The sequence below is a fragment of the Coloeus monedula genome, assembly GCF_965178545.1.
Source record: "Coloeus monedula genome assembly, chromosome: 27".
NCBI lineage: Eukaryota > Metazoa > Chordata > Aves > Passeriformes > Corvidae > Coloeus > Coloeus monedula.
Window position 1 is genome coordinate 4,742,803 of NC_138807.1, and position 16,771 is coordinate 4,759,573.

The 16,771-nt window shown below is 59.4% G+C and overlaps 1 protein-coding gene across 3 annotated transcripts in view; it reads left to right on the top strand.

Moving 5' to 3' along the window:
* The first annotated feature begins 1,704 nt into the window (after window positions 1–1,704).
* Window positions 1,705–16,771, top strand: part of BABAM1 (BRISC and BRCA1 A complex member 1) — a 17,093-nt gene continuing 2,026 nt past the window's right edge. Inside the window, exons 1-8 of one of the 3 annotated variants that reach the window (XM_082298093.1) lie at window positions 1,705–1,726; window positions 4,420–4,777; window positions 6,772–6,830; window positions 7,800–7,920; window positions 9,650–9,728; window positions 10,718–10,742; window positions 12,457–12,586; window positions 16,440–16,526. In XM_082298093.1, coding sequence (XP_082154219.1) covers window positions 4,451–4,777; window positions 6,772–6,830; window positions 7,800–7,920; window positions 9,650–9,728; window positions 10,718–10,742; window positions 12,457–12,586; window positions 16,440–16,526 — 828 coding nt within the window. In that variant the 5' untranslated portion in view covers window positions 1,705–1,726; window positions 4,420–4,450. The remainder of the gene's footprint in view (window positions 1,727–4,419; window positions 4,778–6,771; window positions 6,831–7,799; window positions 7,921–9,649; window positions 9,729–10,717; window positions 10,743–12,456; window positions 12,587–16,439; window positions 16,527–16,771) is intronic. The other 2 variants (XM_082298095.1, XM_082298094.1) reach the window with 2 other exon arrangements.

Genomic DNA, 16,771 nt, shown 5'->3' on the forward strand with positions numbered 1-16,771 from the left:
TGGGGTGCACGTGGATATTTGGGGTGCACACGGGTATTTGGGGTGCAGAGGGTGATGCACACGGATATTTGGGGTGCAGGGGAGTGCACATGGACATTTGGGGTGCAGGGGGGGTGCACGTGGATATTTGGGGTGCAGGAGGCGGCTCAGGGGGTGCACACGGATATTTGGGGTGCAGGGGGGGTGCACATGGACCTTTGGGGTGCGGGAGGCAGTTCAGGGGGCGCACACGGATATTTGGGGTGCACGTGGATATTTGGGGTGCAGTTGGGTATTTGGGGTGCAGAGGGTGATGCACACGGATATTTGGGGTGCAGGGGGGCTGCACATGGACATTTGGGGTGCAGGGGAGGTGCACGTGGATATTTGGGGTGCAGGAGGTGGCTCAGGGGGTGCACACGGATATTTGGGGTGCAGGGGGGGTGCACATGGATATTTGGGGTGCGGGAGGCAGTTCAGGGGGCGCACAGGGATATTTGGGGTGCACATGGATATTTGGGGTGCAGGAGGCGGCTCAGGGGGTGCACACGGATATTTGGGGTGCAGGGGGTTGCACACGGACATTTGGGGTGCAGGGGGGTGCACATGGACTTTTGGGGTGCGGGAGGCTGTTCAGGGGGGTGCACGTGGGTATTTGGGGTGCAGAGGGTGATGCACACGGATATTTGGGGTGCAGAGGGTGATGCACACGGACATTTGGGGTGCAGGGGGTTGCACATGGACCTTTGGGGTGCGGGAGGCGGTTCAGGGGGTGCACAGGGATATTTGGGGTGCACGTGGATATTTGGGGTGCAGGAGGCAGTTCAGGGGGTGCACACGGATTTTTGGGGTGCAGAGGGCGATGCACAGGGATATTTGGGGTGCACACGGATATTTGGGGTGCAGAGGACGATGCACACGGGTATTCGGGGTGCACACGAATATTTGGGGTGCACACGGATATTTGGGGTGCACACGGGTATTTGGGGTGCAGAGGGCGATGCACACGGATATTTGGGGTGCACGTGGATATTTGGGGTGCACGTGGATATTTGGGGTGCAGAGGGCGATGCACAGGGATATTTGGGGTGCACACGAATATTTGGGGTGCACGTGGATATTTGGGGTGCACACGGATATTTGGGGTGCAGAGGGCGATGCACACGGACATTTGGGGTGCACACGGCTATTCGGGGTGCACACGGATATTCGGGGTGCACAAGGGTATTTGGGGTGCAGAGGACGATGCACACGGGTATTCGGGGTGCACACGGATATTTGGGGTGCACACGGATATTCGGGGTGCACACGGGTATTTGGGGCGCAGAGGGCGATGCCCACAGATATTCGGGGTGCACACGAATATTTGGGGTGCACAGGGATATTTGGGGTGCAGAGGGCGATGCCCACAGATATTCGGGGTGCACACGAATATTTGGGGTGCACACGGGTATTTGGGGTGCAGAGGGCGATGCCCACAGGTATTCGGGGTGCACCCGGATATTCGGGGTGCAGGAAGCAGCTGCTGAGGGGTACACACCATAGTCGGGGTCCGGGAGAGGCGCAGCGCGGTTTAGAGCAGCGTTTATGGGGCGGGGGGCGGCCTTTGGGGGGTCTCGGGCTTTGCCGGGGGGGTCCCTCCCCACCCCGTGGTGGCCGCAGGGCTCTGCAGGGACTACAACTCCCAGCAGCCCCCGCGCGGCGCCGCTTCCGGCGGGACGGGGCGGAGCCAGAGCGGTGGCGAGCGGTGAGCGCGGGGGGCGAGCGGGGGGCGAGCGGCGTTTTGGGGGGGCTCAGGGGGGGGTCGGGGGGCGACGAGAGTGGGGGGGACGTGGGGGAGGGGGCGTGGGGAAGGGGGAAATGGGGCAGGGGGTGCGGATTGGGGGGGCGGGGCGTGGGAAAAGGGGTCCGAGGGGTGGGGGGGGAGTGGGGAGGGGGCTACAAGGAGAGGGGGGTCCGAGGGGCGGGGGGGGGCCAGAGAGAGACCCCAGAGGGTTTTGGGGTCCCAGGCACACCGAGACCCCCCAATTTTGGGGTCCCAGGCACGTCGGGACCTCCCGAACCCCCAATTTTGGGGTCCCAGACACACCGAGTCCCCGAACCTCCCGGTTTTGGGGTCACAATTTTGGGGTCACAATTTTGGGGTCCCAGGCACACCGAACCCCCCCGAACTCTCAATTTTGGGGTCCCAGACACACCGAGTCCCCCCGAACCTCCCGGTTTTTGGGGTCCCATTTTTGGGGTCCCATTTTTGGGGTCCCAATTTTGGGGTCCCAGCCACACCGAACCCCCCTGAACCCCCCAATTTTTGGGGTCCCAGCCACACCGAGCCCCCCCGAACCCCTCGGTTTTTGGGGTCCCATTTTGGGGTCCCCATTTTGGGCTCCCAGCCACACCATGACCCCCCTGCCCCCCAATTTTGGGGTCCCAGCCACACCGAGCGCCCCCGAACCTCCCATTTTTGGGGTCCCAATTTTGGGGTCCACCATGACCACCCTGCCCCCCCAATTTTGGTGTCCCAGCCACACCGAGCCCCCCCGAACCCCTCGGTTTTTGGGGTCCCATTTTTGGGGTCCCAATTTTGGGCTCCCAGCCACACCATGACCCCCCTGCCCCCCAATTTTGGGCTCCCAGCCACACCGAGCCCCTCCGAACCTCCCGGTTTTGGTGTCCCAGTTTTGGGGTCCCATTTTTGGTGTCCCAATTTTGGGGTCCCATTTTTGGGGTCCCAATTTTGGGCTCCCAGCCACACCGTGACCCCCCTGCCCCCCCAATTTTGGGGTCCCAGACACACCGAACCCCCCTGAACCCCCCAATTTTTGGGGTCCCAGCCACACCGAGCCCCCCCGAACCCCTCGGTTTTTGGGGTCCCATTTTTGGGGTCCCCATTTTGGGCTCCCAGCCACACCATGACCCCCCTGCCCCCCCCATTTTTGGGGTCCCAGATACACCGAGCCCCTCTGAACCTCCCGGTTTTGGTGTCCCAGTTTTGGGGTCCCATTTTTGGGGTCCCAATTTTGGGCTCCCAGCCACACCGAACCCCCCTGAATCCCCCAATTTTTGGTGTCCCAGACACACCGAGCCCCCCCGAACCCCTCGGTTTTTGGGGTCCCCATTTTGGGCTCCCAGCCACACCGAGCCCCTCCGAACCTCCCGGTTTTGGTGTCCCAGTTTTGGTGTCCCAGTTTTGGTGTCCCAGTTTTGGGGTCCCATTTTTGGGGTCCCATTTTTGGGCTCCCAGCCACACCGTGACCCCCCTGCCCCCCCAATTTTGGGGTCCCAGCCACACCGAACCCCCCTGAACCCCCCAATTTTTGGGGTCCCAGACACACCGAGCCCCCCCCGAATCCCCCAATTTTGGGCTCCCAGCCACACCATGACCCCCCTGCCCCCCCAATTTTGGTGTCCCAGGCACACCGAGCCCTCCGAACCCCTCGGTTTTTGGGGTCCCATTTTTGGGGTCTCAATTTTGGGGTCCCAGTCACACCATGACCCCCCTGCCCCCCAATTTTGGGCTCCCAGCCACACCGAGCCCCTCTGAACCTCCCGGTTTTGGGGTCCCATTTTTGGGGTCCCATTTTTGGGGTCCCCATTTTGGGCTCCCAGCCACACCGTGACCCCCCTGCCCCCCCAATTTTGGGGTCCCAGACACACCGAACCCCCCTGAACCCCCCAATTTTTGGGGTCCCAGCCACACCGAACCCCCCTGCCCCCCCAGTTTTTGGGGTCCCAGCCACACCGAGCGCCCCCGAACCTCTCGGTTTTTGGGGTCCCATTTTTGGGGTCCCCATTTTGGGCTCCCAGCCACACCATGACCCCCCTGCCCCCCAATTTTGGGGTCCCAGCCACACCGAGCCCCTCCGAACTTCCCGGTTTTGGTGTCCCAGTTTTGGTGTCCCAATTTTGGGGTCCCAATTTTGGGGTCCCATTTTTGGGGTCCCCATTTTGGGCTCCCAGCCACACCATGACCCCCCTGCCCCCCAATTTTGGGCTCCCAGCCACACCGAGCGCCCCCGAACCTCCCATTTTTGGGGTCCCAATTTTGGGGTCCACCATGACCCCCCTGCCCCCCCAGTTTTGGTGTCCCAGCCACACCGAGCCCCCCCGAACCCCTCGGTTTTTGGGGTCCCATTTTTGGGGTCTCAATTTTGGGGTCCCAGGCGCACCGAGCCCCCCCGAACTCCCCGGTTTTGGGGTCCCATTTTTGGGGTCCCAATTTTGGGCTCCCAGCCACACCATGACCCCCCTGCCCCCCCAATTTTGGGCTCCCAGCCACACCGAGCCCCTCCGAACCTCCCGGTTTTGGTGTCCCAATTTTGGGGTCCCATTTTTGGGGTCCCAATTTTGGGGTCCCAATTTTGGGGTCCCATTTTTGGGGTCCCCATTTTGGGCTCCCAGCCACACCGTGACCCCCCTGCCCCCCCAATTTTGGGCTCCCAGCCCCTGTCCCATCCCTCCCCCCTGTCCCAGCATGGACACGTCGGAGCCGGGCAGCGCGGCCGAGGATGAGGAGGAGAAGGCGCCGGAGCCGCGGCCCCGGACCCGCTCGAACCCCGAGGGTGCCGAGGACCGGGGGGCTCTGGGTGCCCGGGGGGCTCTGGGTGCCCGGGGGGCTCTGGGTGCCCAGGGGGCCGTGGGCAACCGCAGCGAGGGCGAGGGCGAGGCGGCCAGCGCTGAGCACAGCCCCCAGCTCGCCACGCCCGGCCACCAGGCCCCCCCCTGGGCTGGCCCCGGCACCGCCCCCCCCCCCGCCGAGGTGCAGGTGAAAACGCCGCGGGTGAACTGCCCCGAGAAGGTGGTGAGTGAGGGACTGGGAGGGACTGGGAGGGACTGGGAGGGGAGTGGAGGGGAGTGGAGGGGACTGGGAGGGACTGGGAGCACTGGGAGGGGAGTGGGAGGGAGTTGGGGGGATGAGGAGGGACTGGGGGGGACTGGGAGAGACTGGGAGGGGAGTGGAGTGGGGGGGGAGTGGGGGGGACTGGAGGGGAGTGGGAGGGACTGGGAGGGACTGGGAGCACTGGGAGGGGAGTGGGAGCACTGGGAGGGGAGTGGAGGGGAGTGGAGGGGACTGGGAGGGACTGGGAGCACTGGGAGGGGAGTGGGAGCACTGGGAGGGGAGTGGAGGGGACTGGGAGGGAGTTGGGGGGACTGGGAGGGACTGGGAGGGGAGTGGAGGGGAGTGGGAGAGACTGGGAGCACTGGGAGGGACTGGGAGCACTGGGAGAGACTGGGAGCACTGGGAGGGGAGTGGGGGGGACTGGAGGGGAGTGGGAGAGACTGAGAGGGGACTGGGAGAGACTGGGAGCACTGGGAGGGGAGTGGGAGGGAGTTGGGGGGATGAGGAGGGACTGGGGGGGACTGGGAGAGACTGGGAGGGGAGTGGAGTGGGGGGGGAGTGGGGGGGACTGGAGGGGAGTGGGAGGGACTGGAGGGGAGTGGGAGAGACTGGGAGGGACTGGGAGCACTGGGAGGGGAGTGGGAGCACTGGGAGGGGAGTGGGAGGGAGTTGGGGGGACTGGGAGGGACTGGGAGGGGAGTGGAGGGGAGTGGGAGAGACTGGGAGCACTGGGAGGGACTGGGAGCACTGGGAGGGGAGTGGGGGGGACTGGAGGGGAGTGGGAGAGACTGAGAGGGGACTGGGAGAGACTGGGAGGGAGTGGGGGGGGAGTGGAGGGGACTGGGAGGGACTGGGAGCACTGGGAGGGGAGTGGGAGGGAGTTGGGGGGATGAGGAGGGACTGGGAGGGACTGGGAGGGACTGGGAGAGACTGGGAGGGAGTTGGGGGGAGTGGGGGGAACTGGGAGAGACTGGGAGGGGACTGGGAAGGACTTGGGGGGACGGGGAGGGACTGGGAGGGGACTGGGGGGCAGTGGGGGGGAGTGGGAGGGGAGTGGGGGGGACTGGGGGGGAGTGAGACGGACTGGGAGGGACTGGGAAGGAGTTGGGGGGACTGGGAGAGACTGGGAGGGACTGGGGGGGTGTTCGGGGGACTGGGAGGGACTGGGGGGGCATGGGGGAGAGTGGGATGGACTGGGATGGACTGGGAGGGACTGGGGGGGACTGGGAGGGAGTTGGGGGGACGAGGAGGGACTGGGAGGGGACTGGGGGGCAGTGGGGGAGGGAGTGGGGGGGACTGGAGGGGAGTGGGAGAGACTGGGAGGAACTGGGAGGAACTGGGGGGGAGTAGGGGGGGCTGGGGGGAGTGGGGGAAACTGGGAGAGACTGGGAGGGGACTGGGAAGGAGTTGGGGGGACTGGGAGGGACTGGGAGGGACTGGGAGGGGTCTCAGCCGTGCCCCCTGCCCAGATCATACTGGGAGCATACTGGGGGATACTGGGGGATACTGGGGATATTTTGGGGGGGGGTCTCAGCCGTGCCCCCTGCCCAGATCATACTGGGAGCATACTGGGGGATACTGGGGGATACTGGGGATATGTGGGGGGGGTCTCAGCCGTGCCCCCTGCCCAGATCATACTGGGAGCATACTGGGGGATACTGGGGGATACTGGGGATATGTGGGGGGGGTCTCAGCCGTGCCCCCTGCCCAGATCATACTGGGAGCATACTGGGGGATACTGGGGGATACTGGGGATATGTGGGGGGGGTCTCAGCCGTGCCCCCTGCCCAGATCATACTGGGAGCATACTGGGAGCATACTGGGGGATACTGGGGATATTTTGGGGGGGGGTCTCAGCCATGCCCCCTGCCCAGATCATACTGGGAGCATACTGGGGGATACTGGGGGATACTGGGGATATTTTGGGGGGGGTCTCAGCCGTGCCCCCTGCCCAGATCATCTGCCTGGACCTGGCTGAGGAGATGGCGCTGCCCAAGCTGGAGTCCTTCAACGGGTGAGCCCGGGGTGGGTTTTGGGGTGCCAGGGGTGCCAGGGGTGGGTTTTGGGGTGCCAGGGGTGGTTTTTGGGGTGCCAGGGGTGGTTTTTGGGGTGCCAGGAGTGGTTTTTGGGGTGCCAGGGATGGGTTTTGGGGTGCCAGGGGTGGTTTTTGGGGTGCCAGGGATGGGTTTTGGGGTGCCTGGGGGACATTTTGGGGTGCCACGGGTGGTTTTGGGGGTTTTTGGGGTGGCTGAGCCCGTGCCCGCCGGTGCCAGGGTGGTTTTTGGGGTGCCAGGGATTTTTTTGGGGTTTTTGTGGTGGCTGAGCCTGTGCCCGCCGGTGCCAGGGTGGTTTTTGGGGTACCAGGGGTGGTTTTGGGGGTTTTTGGGGTGGCTGAGGCCGTGCCCGCTGATTCCAGGGTGGTTTTTGGGGTGCCAGGGGTGGTTTTGGGGGTTTTTGGGGTCCCTGAGGCCATGCCCGCCGGTGCCAGGGTGGTTTTGGGGGTACCAAGGGTGGTTTTGGGGGTTTTTGGGGTGGCTGAGCCCATGCCCGCCGGTGCCAGGGTGGTTTTTGGGGTACCAAGGGTGGTTTTGGGGGTTTTTGGGGTGGCTGAGCCCATGCCCGCTGGTGCCAGGGGTGGTTTTTGGGGTGCCAGGGGTGGTTTTTGGGGTTTTTGGTGTGGCTGAGCCCATGCCCGCTGGTGCCAGGGTGGTTTTTGGGGTGCCAGGGGTGGTTTTGGGGGTTTATGGGGTGGCTGAGCCCATGCCCGCTGGTGCCAGGGTGGTTTTTGGGGTGCCAGGGGTGGTTTTTGGGGTTTTTGGGGTGGCTGAGCCCGTGCCCGCCGGTGCCAGGGTGGTTTTTGGGGTACCGGGGGTGGTTTTGGGGTGGCTGAGGCCGTGCCCGCTGGTGCCAGGGTGGTTTTTGGGGTGCCAGGGGTGGTTTTGGGGGTTTATGGGGTGGCTGAGGCCGTGCCCGCCGGTGCCAGGTCGCGCAGCAATGCCCTGACGGTGTCCCAGAAAATGATCGAGATGTTCGTGAGGACCAAACACAAAATCGACAAAAGCCACGAGTTCGCCCTGGTGGTGGTGAACAACGATGCCACCTGGGTGGGCACAGGGAGGGCACAGGGAGGGCACAGGGACAGGGGTGGGATGGGAATGGGATGGGGGACGGGGAGGGGAGGGAGGGATGGGCACAGGGATGGGATGGGCAGAGGGGTGGGCACAGGGACAGGGAGGGGATGGGGACAGGGATGGGATGGGCACAGGGCCAGTACCAGCTCGGTGCCAGCTCAGTACCAGCCCGGTGCCAGCCCGGTGCCAGCTCGGTACCAGCCCGGTGCCAGCTCAGTACCAGCTCAGTACCAGCCCGGTGCCAGCTCGGTACCAGCCCGGTGCCAGCCCGGTGCCAGCCCGGTGCCAGCTCAGTACCAGCCCGGTGCCAGCTCAGTACCAGCCCGGTGCCAGCCCGGTGCCAGCTCGGTACCAGCCCGGTACCAGCTCAGTACCAGCTCAGTGCCAGCCCGGTGCCAGCCCGGTACCAGCCCGGTGCCAGCCCGGTACCAGCTCAGTACCAGCTCGGTGCCAGCTCAGTACCAGCCCGGTGCCAGCTCGGTACCAGCCCGGTACCAGCCCGGTGCCAGCCCGGTGCCAGCCCGGTACCAGCTCAGTACCAGCTCAGTACCAGCTCAGTGCCAGCCCGGTGCCAGCCCGGTGCCAGCTCGGTACCAGCCCGGTACCAGCTCAGTACCAGCTCAGTACCAGCTCAGTGCCAGCCCGGTGCCAGCCCGGTACCAGCCCGGTGCCAGCTCAGTACCAGCCCGGTGCCAGCTCAGTACCAGCCCGGTACCAGCTCAGTACCAGCTCGGTGCCAGCTCGGTACCAGCCCGGTGCCAGCTCAGTACCAGCCCGGTGCCAGCTCAGTACCAGCTCGGTGCCAGCTCGGTACCAGCCCGGTGCCAGCCCGGTGCCAGCTCGGTGCCAGCCCGGTGCCAGCTCAGTACCAGCTCAGTACCAGCTCAGTGCCAGCCCGGTGCCAGCCCGGTACCAGCCCGGTGCCAGCTCAGTACCAGCCCGGTGCCAGCTCAGTACCAGCTCGGTGCCAGCTCGGTACCAGCCCGGTGCCAGCTCGGTACCAGCCCGGTGCCAGCTCAGTACCAGCCCGGTGCCAGCTCAGTACCAGCCCGGTACCAGCTCAGTACCAGCCCGGTGCCAGCTCAGTACCAGCCCGGTGCCAGCTCAGTACCAGCTCGGTGCCAGCTCGGTACCAGCCCGGTGCCAGCCCGGTGCCAGCTCGGTGCCAGCCCGGTGCCAGCTCAGTACCAGCTCAGTACCAGCTCAGTACCAGCCCGGTACCAGCCCGGTGCCAGCCCGGTGCCAGCTCAGTACCAGCCCGGTACCAGCCCGGTGCCAGCCCGGTGCCAGCCCGGTGCCAGCTCAGTACCAGCTCAGTACCAGCTCAGTACCAGCCCGGTACCAGCCCGGTGCCAGCTCGGTGCCAGCCCGGTGCCAGCTCAGTACCAGCTCAGTACCAGCTCGGTGCCAGCCCGGTGCCAGCCCGGTGCCAGCTCAGTACCAGCTCGGTGCCAGCTCGGTACCAGCCTGGTGCCAGCTCAGTACCAGCTCGGTACCAGCTCAGTACCAGCCCGGTGCCAGCTCAGTACCAGCTCGGTGCCAGCCCGGTACCAGCCCGGTGCCAGCTCAGTACCAGCTCAGTACCAGCTCAGTACCAGCCCGGTGCCAGCTCAGTACCAGCTCAGTACCAGCTCAGTACCAGCTCGGTGCCAGCCCGGTACCAGCCCGGTGCCAGCCCGGTGCCAGCCCGGTGCCCTCTCAGCTCTCAGGCTTCACCTCGGACCCCCGCGAGGTTTGCAGCTGCCTCTACGACCTGGACACCGTCGTGTGCCAGTCCTTCAGTATCCTCCGGGCCCGGGGGTGCCCCCGGCGTGCCCTGGGTGCCACCCTGCATGGCAGCCACCCCACGGAGCTGCTCAGGGGTCCCCCCTGCCCTCCATGCCAACCCCCACCCATCGAACCCCCGATTTTGGGGGGTTTTGCCCCATTTCCCCCTCCTGGGAGGGTGGGGAGTGCCCCTGGGGGTGGCATTGAGGGTGGCATTGGGGTGGCATTGGGGGTGGCATTGGGGTGACATTGGGGTGACATTGGGGTGACACTGGGGTGACATTGGGGTGCCCTTGGGGTGGCACTGGGGTGACATTGGGGTGACATTGGGGTGCCCTTGGGGTGGCACTGGGGTGACATTGGGGTGGCATTGGGGTGACACTGGGGTGGCATTGGGGTGACATTGGGGGTGGCATTGGGGTGGCATTGGGGTGCCCGTGGGGGTGGCATTGGGGTGACATTGGGGTGGCATTGGGGTGGCATTGGGGGTGGCATTGGGGTGGCATTGGGGTGCCCGTGGGGGTGGCATTGGGGTGGCATTGGGGTGACATTGGGGTGGCATTGGGGTGGCATTGGGGTGACATTGGGGTGGCATTGGGGTGGCATTGGGGTGGCATTGGGGTGACATTGGGGTGGCATTGGGGTGGCATTGGGGTGGCATTGGGGTGGCACTGGGGTGACATTGGGGTGTCCCTGAGGGTGGCACCGGGGTGCCCCTGGGGGTGGCATTGGGGTGTCCCTAAGGGTGGCACTGGGGTGTCCCTGGGGGTGCCCCTGAGGGTGGCATTGGGGTGTCCCTGAGGGTGGCATTGGGGTGTCCCTGGGGGTGCCCCTGGGGGTGGCATTGGGGTGTCCCTAAGGGTGGCATTGGGGTGCCCCTGGGGGTGGCATTGGGGTGTCCCTGAGGGTGCCCCTGAGGGTGGCATTGGGGTGTCCCTGGGGGTGCCCCTGGGGGTGGCATTGGGGTCCCGGTGCCAGGATGAGGCCTTGACTTGGAATTCAGACCTGGAAGGACTCTTCAACCTCATGTGAGCACGGCCTGGGGGGCAAGGGGGGCGTTCTGGGGGTGCCAGGAGGGGTTTTGGGGGTGCCAGGAGAGATTTTGGGGGTTCCAGAAAGGTTCTGGGGCTGCCAGGAGGGACTTTTGGGGGTGCCCGGAGGGGTTTTAGGGGTGCCAGGAGGGGTCTGGGGATACCAGGAGGGGTTTTAGGGATTCCAGAGAGATTTTGGGGGTGCCAGGAGGGACTTTAGAGGTGCCAGGAGAGGTTTTAGGGGTGCCAGGAGGGGTTTTGGGGGTGCCAGGAGGGGTTTTGGGGGTGCCAGGAGGGGTTTTAGGGGTGCCAGGAGGGGTTTTGGGGGTGCCAGGAGGGGTTTTGGGGGTGCCAGGAGGGGTTTTAGGGGTGCCAGGAGGGGTTTTATAGGTGCCAGGAGAGGTTTTAGGGGTGCCAGGAGAGATTTTAGGGGTGCCAGGAGGGGTTTTGGGGGTGCCAGGAGAGATTTTGGGGGTGCCAGGAGAGATTTTAGGGGTGCCAGGAGGGGTTTTGGGGGTGCCAGGAGAGGTTTTAGGGGTGCCAGGAGAGGTTTTAGGGGTGCCAGGAGAGATTTTGGGGGTGCCAGGAGAGGTTTTAGGGGTGCCAGGAGGGATTTTTGAGGTGCCAGGGGGGGTTTTAGGGGTGCCAGGAGAGATTTTAGGGGTGCCAGGAGGGGTTTTAGGGGTGCCAGGAGAGATTTTAGGGGTGCCAGGAGAGGATTTAGGGGTGCCAGGAGGGACTTTAGAGGTGCCAGGAGGGGTTTTAGGGGTACCAGGAGGGGTTTTAGAGGTGCCAGGAGAGATTTTAGGAGTGCCAGGGGAGGTTTTAGGGGTGCCAGGAGGGGTTTTGGGGGTGCCAGGAGAGATTTTAGGGGTGCCAGGAGAGATTTTGGGGGTGCCAGGAGGGGTTTTAGGGGTGCCAGGAGAGATTTTAGGGGTGCCAGGAGAGGTTTTAGGGGTGCCAGGAGAGATTTTGGGGATTCCAGAGAGGTTCTGGGGATACCAGGGGGGTTTTAGGGGTGCCAGGGGGGGTTTTAGGGGTGCCAGGAGGGGTTTTAGGGGTGCCAGGAGAGATTTTAGGGGTGCCAGGAGAGGTTTTAGGGGTGCCAGGAGAGATTTTGGGGATTCCAGAGAGGTTCTGGGGATACCAGGGGGGTTTTAGGGGTGCCAGGAGGGGTTTTAGGGGTGCCAGGAGGGACTTTAGGGGTGCCAGGAGGGACTTTAGAGGTGCCAGGAGAGATTTTGGGGGTGCCAGGAGGGGTTTTAGGGGTGCCAGGAGGGGTTTTGGGAGTGCCAGGAGGGGTTTTAGGGGTGCCAGGAGGGGTTTTGGGGGTGCCAGGAGGGGTTTTAGGGACACCAGGAGGGGTTTTAGGGGTGCCAGGAGGGACTTTAGAGGTGCCAGGAGAGGTTTTAGGGGTGCCAGGAGGGACTTTAGAGGTGCCAGGAGGGGTTTTGGGGGTACCAGGAGGGGTTTTAGGGGTGCCAGGAGAGGTTTTAGAGGTGCCAGGATAGGTTTTAGGGGTGCCAGGAGACATTTTAGAGGTGCCAGCAGGGACTTCCGCGGCGCCAGAAAGGAGCTTGGGACATCCCTCCGGCCTCTCCAAAAAATCCCTTTTCCCCCTCCAACCCCCCCAAAAACCGCTCCATGCTGGGGCTGGGGGTGCCCCCTGAGGCCCAGCGGGTGCCAGCCGTGTCCCCTTGCCCGGGCACAGCCAGCAGAAGGTCGAGTTGCCCGTGACCGACAACGTCCAGACCATCCCCCCGCCCTACGTGGTCAGGACCATCCTGGTGTTCGGGCGCCCGCGCTGCCAACCCCAGTTCTGTGGGGGGGAGCCCGTCAAGGTGGGTGCCACCCTCCCCATGCCCGCCCCACCCCAACATCCTCCTCCGTTTTCCTCTCTAAAAGCCCCTTTTCCCTCTCAAAAAGCCCGTTTTCCCGCCAAACATCGCTTTTTTCCTCTCAAAAATGGCTTTTTCCCTCTCAAAAATGGCTTTTTCCCTCTCAAAAATCGCATTTTCCCCTCAAAAATCCCGTTTTCCCTCTCAAAAATCCTGTTTTCCACCTCAAAATCCTCCCCATTTCCACCCCAAAATCCGCCTCATTTCCACTCCAAAATCCTCCCCATTTTCCTCCCTCAAAAATCCTCCCCATTTTCCCTCTCAAAAATGGCTTTTTCCCCCTCAAAAATGGCTTTTTCCCCCTCAAAAATCGCTTTTTCCCCCTCAAAAATCGCTTTTTCCCCCTCAAAAATCCCATTTTCCCTCTCAAAAATCTCTTTTTCCCCTCAAAAATCCCATTTCCCCCTTAAAAATGGCTTTTTCCCCCTCAAAAATGGCTTTTTCCCCCTCAAAAATCCCATTTCCCCCTCAAAAATCCCATTTTCCCCTCAAAAATACCGTTTTCCCCTCAAAAATCCCATTTTCCCTCTCAAAAATGGCTTTTTCCCCCTCAAAAATCGCTTTTTCCCCCTCAAAAATCGCTTTTTCCCTCTCAAAAATCGCTTTTTCCCCCTCAAAAATCCCATTTTCCCTCTCAAAAATGGCTTTTTCCCCTCAAAAATCCCATTTTCCCCCTCAAAAATCGCTTTTTCCCCCTCAAAAATCCCATTTCCCCCTCAAAAATCCCATTTTCCCCCTCAAAAATCCCATTTTCCCCCTCAAAAATCCCATTTTTCCCTCAAAAATCCCATTTTCCCCCTCAAAAATCGCTTTTTCCCCCTCAAAAATCCCATTTCCCCCTCAAAAATCCCATTTCCCCCTCAAAAATCCCATTTTCCCCCTCAAAAATCCCATTTTCCCCCTCAAAAATCCCATTTTCCCCCTCAAAAATCCCATTTCCCCCTCAAAAATCCCATTTTCCCTCTCAAAAATCCCATTTTCCCCCTCAAAAATCCCATTTTCCCCCTCAAAAATCCCATTTTCCCCCTCAAAAATCCCATTTCCCCCTCAAAAATCCCATTTTCCCTCTCAAAAATCCCGTTTCCCCCTCAAAAATCGCGTTTTCCCTCTCAAAAATCCCGTTTCCCTCTCAAAAATGGCTTTTTCCCTCTCAAAAATCGCATTTTCCCCTCAAAAATCCCATTTCCCCCTCAAAATCGCTTTCCCCCCTCAAAAATCGCATTTTCCCTCTCAAAAATCGCTTTTTCCCCCTCAAAAATTGCATTTTCCCCTCAAAAATCGCTTTTTCCCTCTCAAAAATCCCATTTCCCCCTCAAAAATCCCATTTCCCCCTCAAAAATGGCTTTTTCCCCTCTCAAAAATGGCTTTTTCCCCTCTCAAAAATGGCTTTTTTCCTCTCAAAAATGGCTTTTTTCCTCTCAAAAATGGCTTTTTCCCTCTCAAAAATCGCTTTTTCCCCCTCAAAAATCCCATTTCCCTCTCAAAAATCCTGTTTTCCCCTCAAAAATACCATTTTCCCTCTCAAAAATCCCGTTTTCCCGTCAAACATTGCTTTTTTCCTCTCAAAAATCGCTTTTTCCCTCTCAAAAATGGCTTTTTCCCTCTCAAAAGTGGCTTTTTCCCCCTCAAAAATCGCTTTTTCCCTCTCAAAAATCCCATTTTCCCCTCAAAAATCGCATTTTCCCCTCAAAAATCGCTTTCCCCCCTCAAAAATCGCATTTTCCCTCTCAAAAATCGCTTTTTTCCCCTCAAAAATTGCATTTTCCCCTCAAAAATCCCATTTCCCTCTCAAAAATCCCATTTCCCCCTCAAAAATCCCATTTCCCCCTCAAAAATCCCATTTCCCCCTCAAAAATCGCTTTTTCCCCTCTCAAAAATGGCTTTTTCCCTCTCAAAAATGGCTTTTTTCCTCTCAAAAATGGCTTTTTTCCTCTCAAAAATGGCTTTTTCCCCCTCAAAAATCCCATTTCCCTCTCAAAAATACCGTTTTCCCCTCAAAAATCCCGTTTTCCCTCTCAAAAATCCTGTTTTCCACCTCAAAATCCTCCCCATTTCCACCCCAAAATCCGCCTCTTTTCCCTCTCTAAAATCCCATTTTCCCCCCAAAATCCCATTTCCCCCAAAATCCTCCCCATTTTCCTCCCTCAAAAATCCCGTTTTCCCCTCAAAAATCCCATTTTCCCCTCAAAAATCGCTTTTTCCCCCTCAAAAATGGCTTTTTCCCTCTCAAAAATCCTGTTTTCCCCTCAAAAATACCGTTTTACTCTCAAAAATCGCTTTTTCCCCCTCAAAAATGGCTTTTTCCCTCTCAAAAATGGCTTTTTCCCCCTCAAAAATCCCGTTTTCCCCTCAAAAATCCCATTTTCCCTCTCAAAAATCGCTTTTTCCCCCTCAAAAATCCCATTTTCCCCCTCAAAAATCCCATTTTCCCCCTCAAAAATCCCATTTTCCCCCTCAAAAATCCCATTTTCCCCCTCAAAAATGGCTTTTTCCCTCTCAAAAATGGCTTTTTCCCTCTCAAAAATCCCGTTTTCCCCTCAAAAATCCCATTTCTCCCCCAAAATCCTCCCCATTTTCCTCCTTCAAAAATCCCATTTTCCCACCCCCAAAATCCTCCCCATTTCCCCCCAAATCCCCTTTTTTCCCCTTTTTTCCCCTTTTTTCCCCTTTTTTCCCCTTTTTTCCCCTTTTTTCCCCTTTTTTCCCCTTTTTTCCCCTTTTTTCCCCTTTTTTCCCCTTTTTTCCCCTTTTTTCCCCTTTTTCCGTTTTTTCCCCTTTTCTCCCCTTTTCCCCCCCTTTTTCCTCCCTTTTTCCCCCCCTTTTTCCCCTTTTTCCCTTTTTTCCCCTTTTTTCCCCCTTTTTCCCCTTTTTCCCTTTTTCCCCCTTTTTCCCCTTTTTTCCCCTTTTTTCCCCTTTTTTCCCCTTTTTTCCCCTTTTTTCCCCCTTTTTCCCCTTTTTTCCCCTTTTTCCCCTTTTTTCCCCTTTTTCCCCTTTTTCCCTTTTTCCCCTTTTCCCTTTTTTCCCCTTTTTTCCCCTTTTTTCCCCTTTTTCCCCTTTTTTCCCCTTTTTTCCCCTTTTTTCCCCTTTTTTCCCCCTTTTTCCCCTTTTTCCCCTTTTTCCCTTTTTCCCCTTTTTTCCCCTTTTTTCCCCTTTTTTCCCCTTTTTTCCCCTTTTTCCCCCTTTTTCCCCCTTTTTCCCCTTTTTCCCCTTTTTCCCCTTTTTTCCCTTTTTCCCCTTTTTTCCCTTTTTTCCCCTTTTTTCCCCTTTTTCCCCTTTTTTCCCTTTTTTCCCTTTTTTCCCTTTTTTCCCTTTTTTCCCTTTTTTCCCTTTTTTCCCTTTTTTCCCTTTTTTCCCCTTTTTCCTCTTTTTCCCCCCTTTTCCCCCTTTTCCCCCTTTTCCCCCTTTTCCCCCTTTTTCCCCCCTTTTTCCCCTTTTTCCCCTTTTTTCCCCTTTTTTCCCTTTTCCCCCCTTTTTCCTCTTTTTTCCCCCCTTTTCCCCCTTTTTCCCCTTTTTTCCCCCCTTTTTCCCCCAAATCCCCACTTTTTCCCATTTTTTCCCAAATCCCCCCTTTTCCCCCCTTTATCCCTTTTTTCCCCCAATCCCTTTTCCCTTTTTCCCCCTTTTTTCCCCCCTTTTTTCCCCAAATCCCCCCATTTCTCCCCCTTTTTCCCCCTTTTTCCCCCTTTTTCCCCCTTTCTCCCCCTTTTTTCCCCCTTTCTCCCCCTTTTTTCCCTTTTTTTCCCCCCAAATCCCCTTTTTCCCCATTTTTACCCCAAATCCCCTTTTTTTCCCCCAGAAGCTGCTGCAGTGCCCCTATTTCTTCTTCGACGTCGTTTACATCCACAACGGCCTCGAGGAGAAGGAGGACGAGAGCAGCTGGAAGGTGAGGGGGGCCCTTTTCCCAAATTCCCCCCTTTTCCCCCCAAAATTCCCCCATTTTCCCTCCCACAAATTCCCCTTTTCCCCTCAAAATTCCCCCTTTTCCCCCAAAATTCCCCCATTTCTCCCCAAAATTCCCCATTTTCCCCTCAAAATTCCCCCTTTTCCCCTCAAAATTCCCCCCTTTTCCCCCAAAATTCCCCTTTTCCCCCCAAAATTCCCATTTCTCCCCAAAATTCCCCTTTTCCC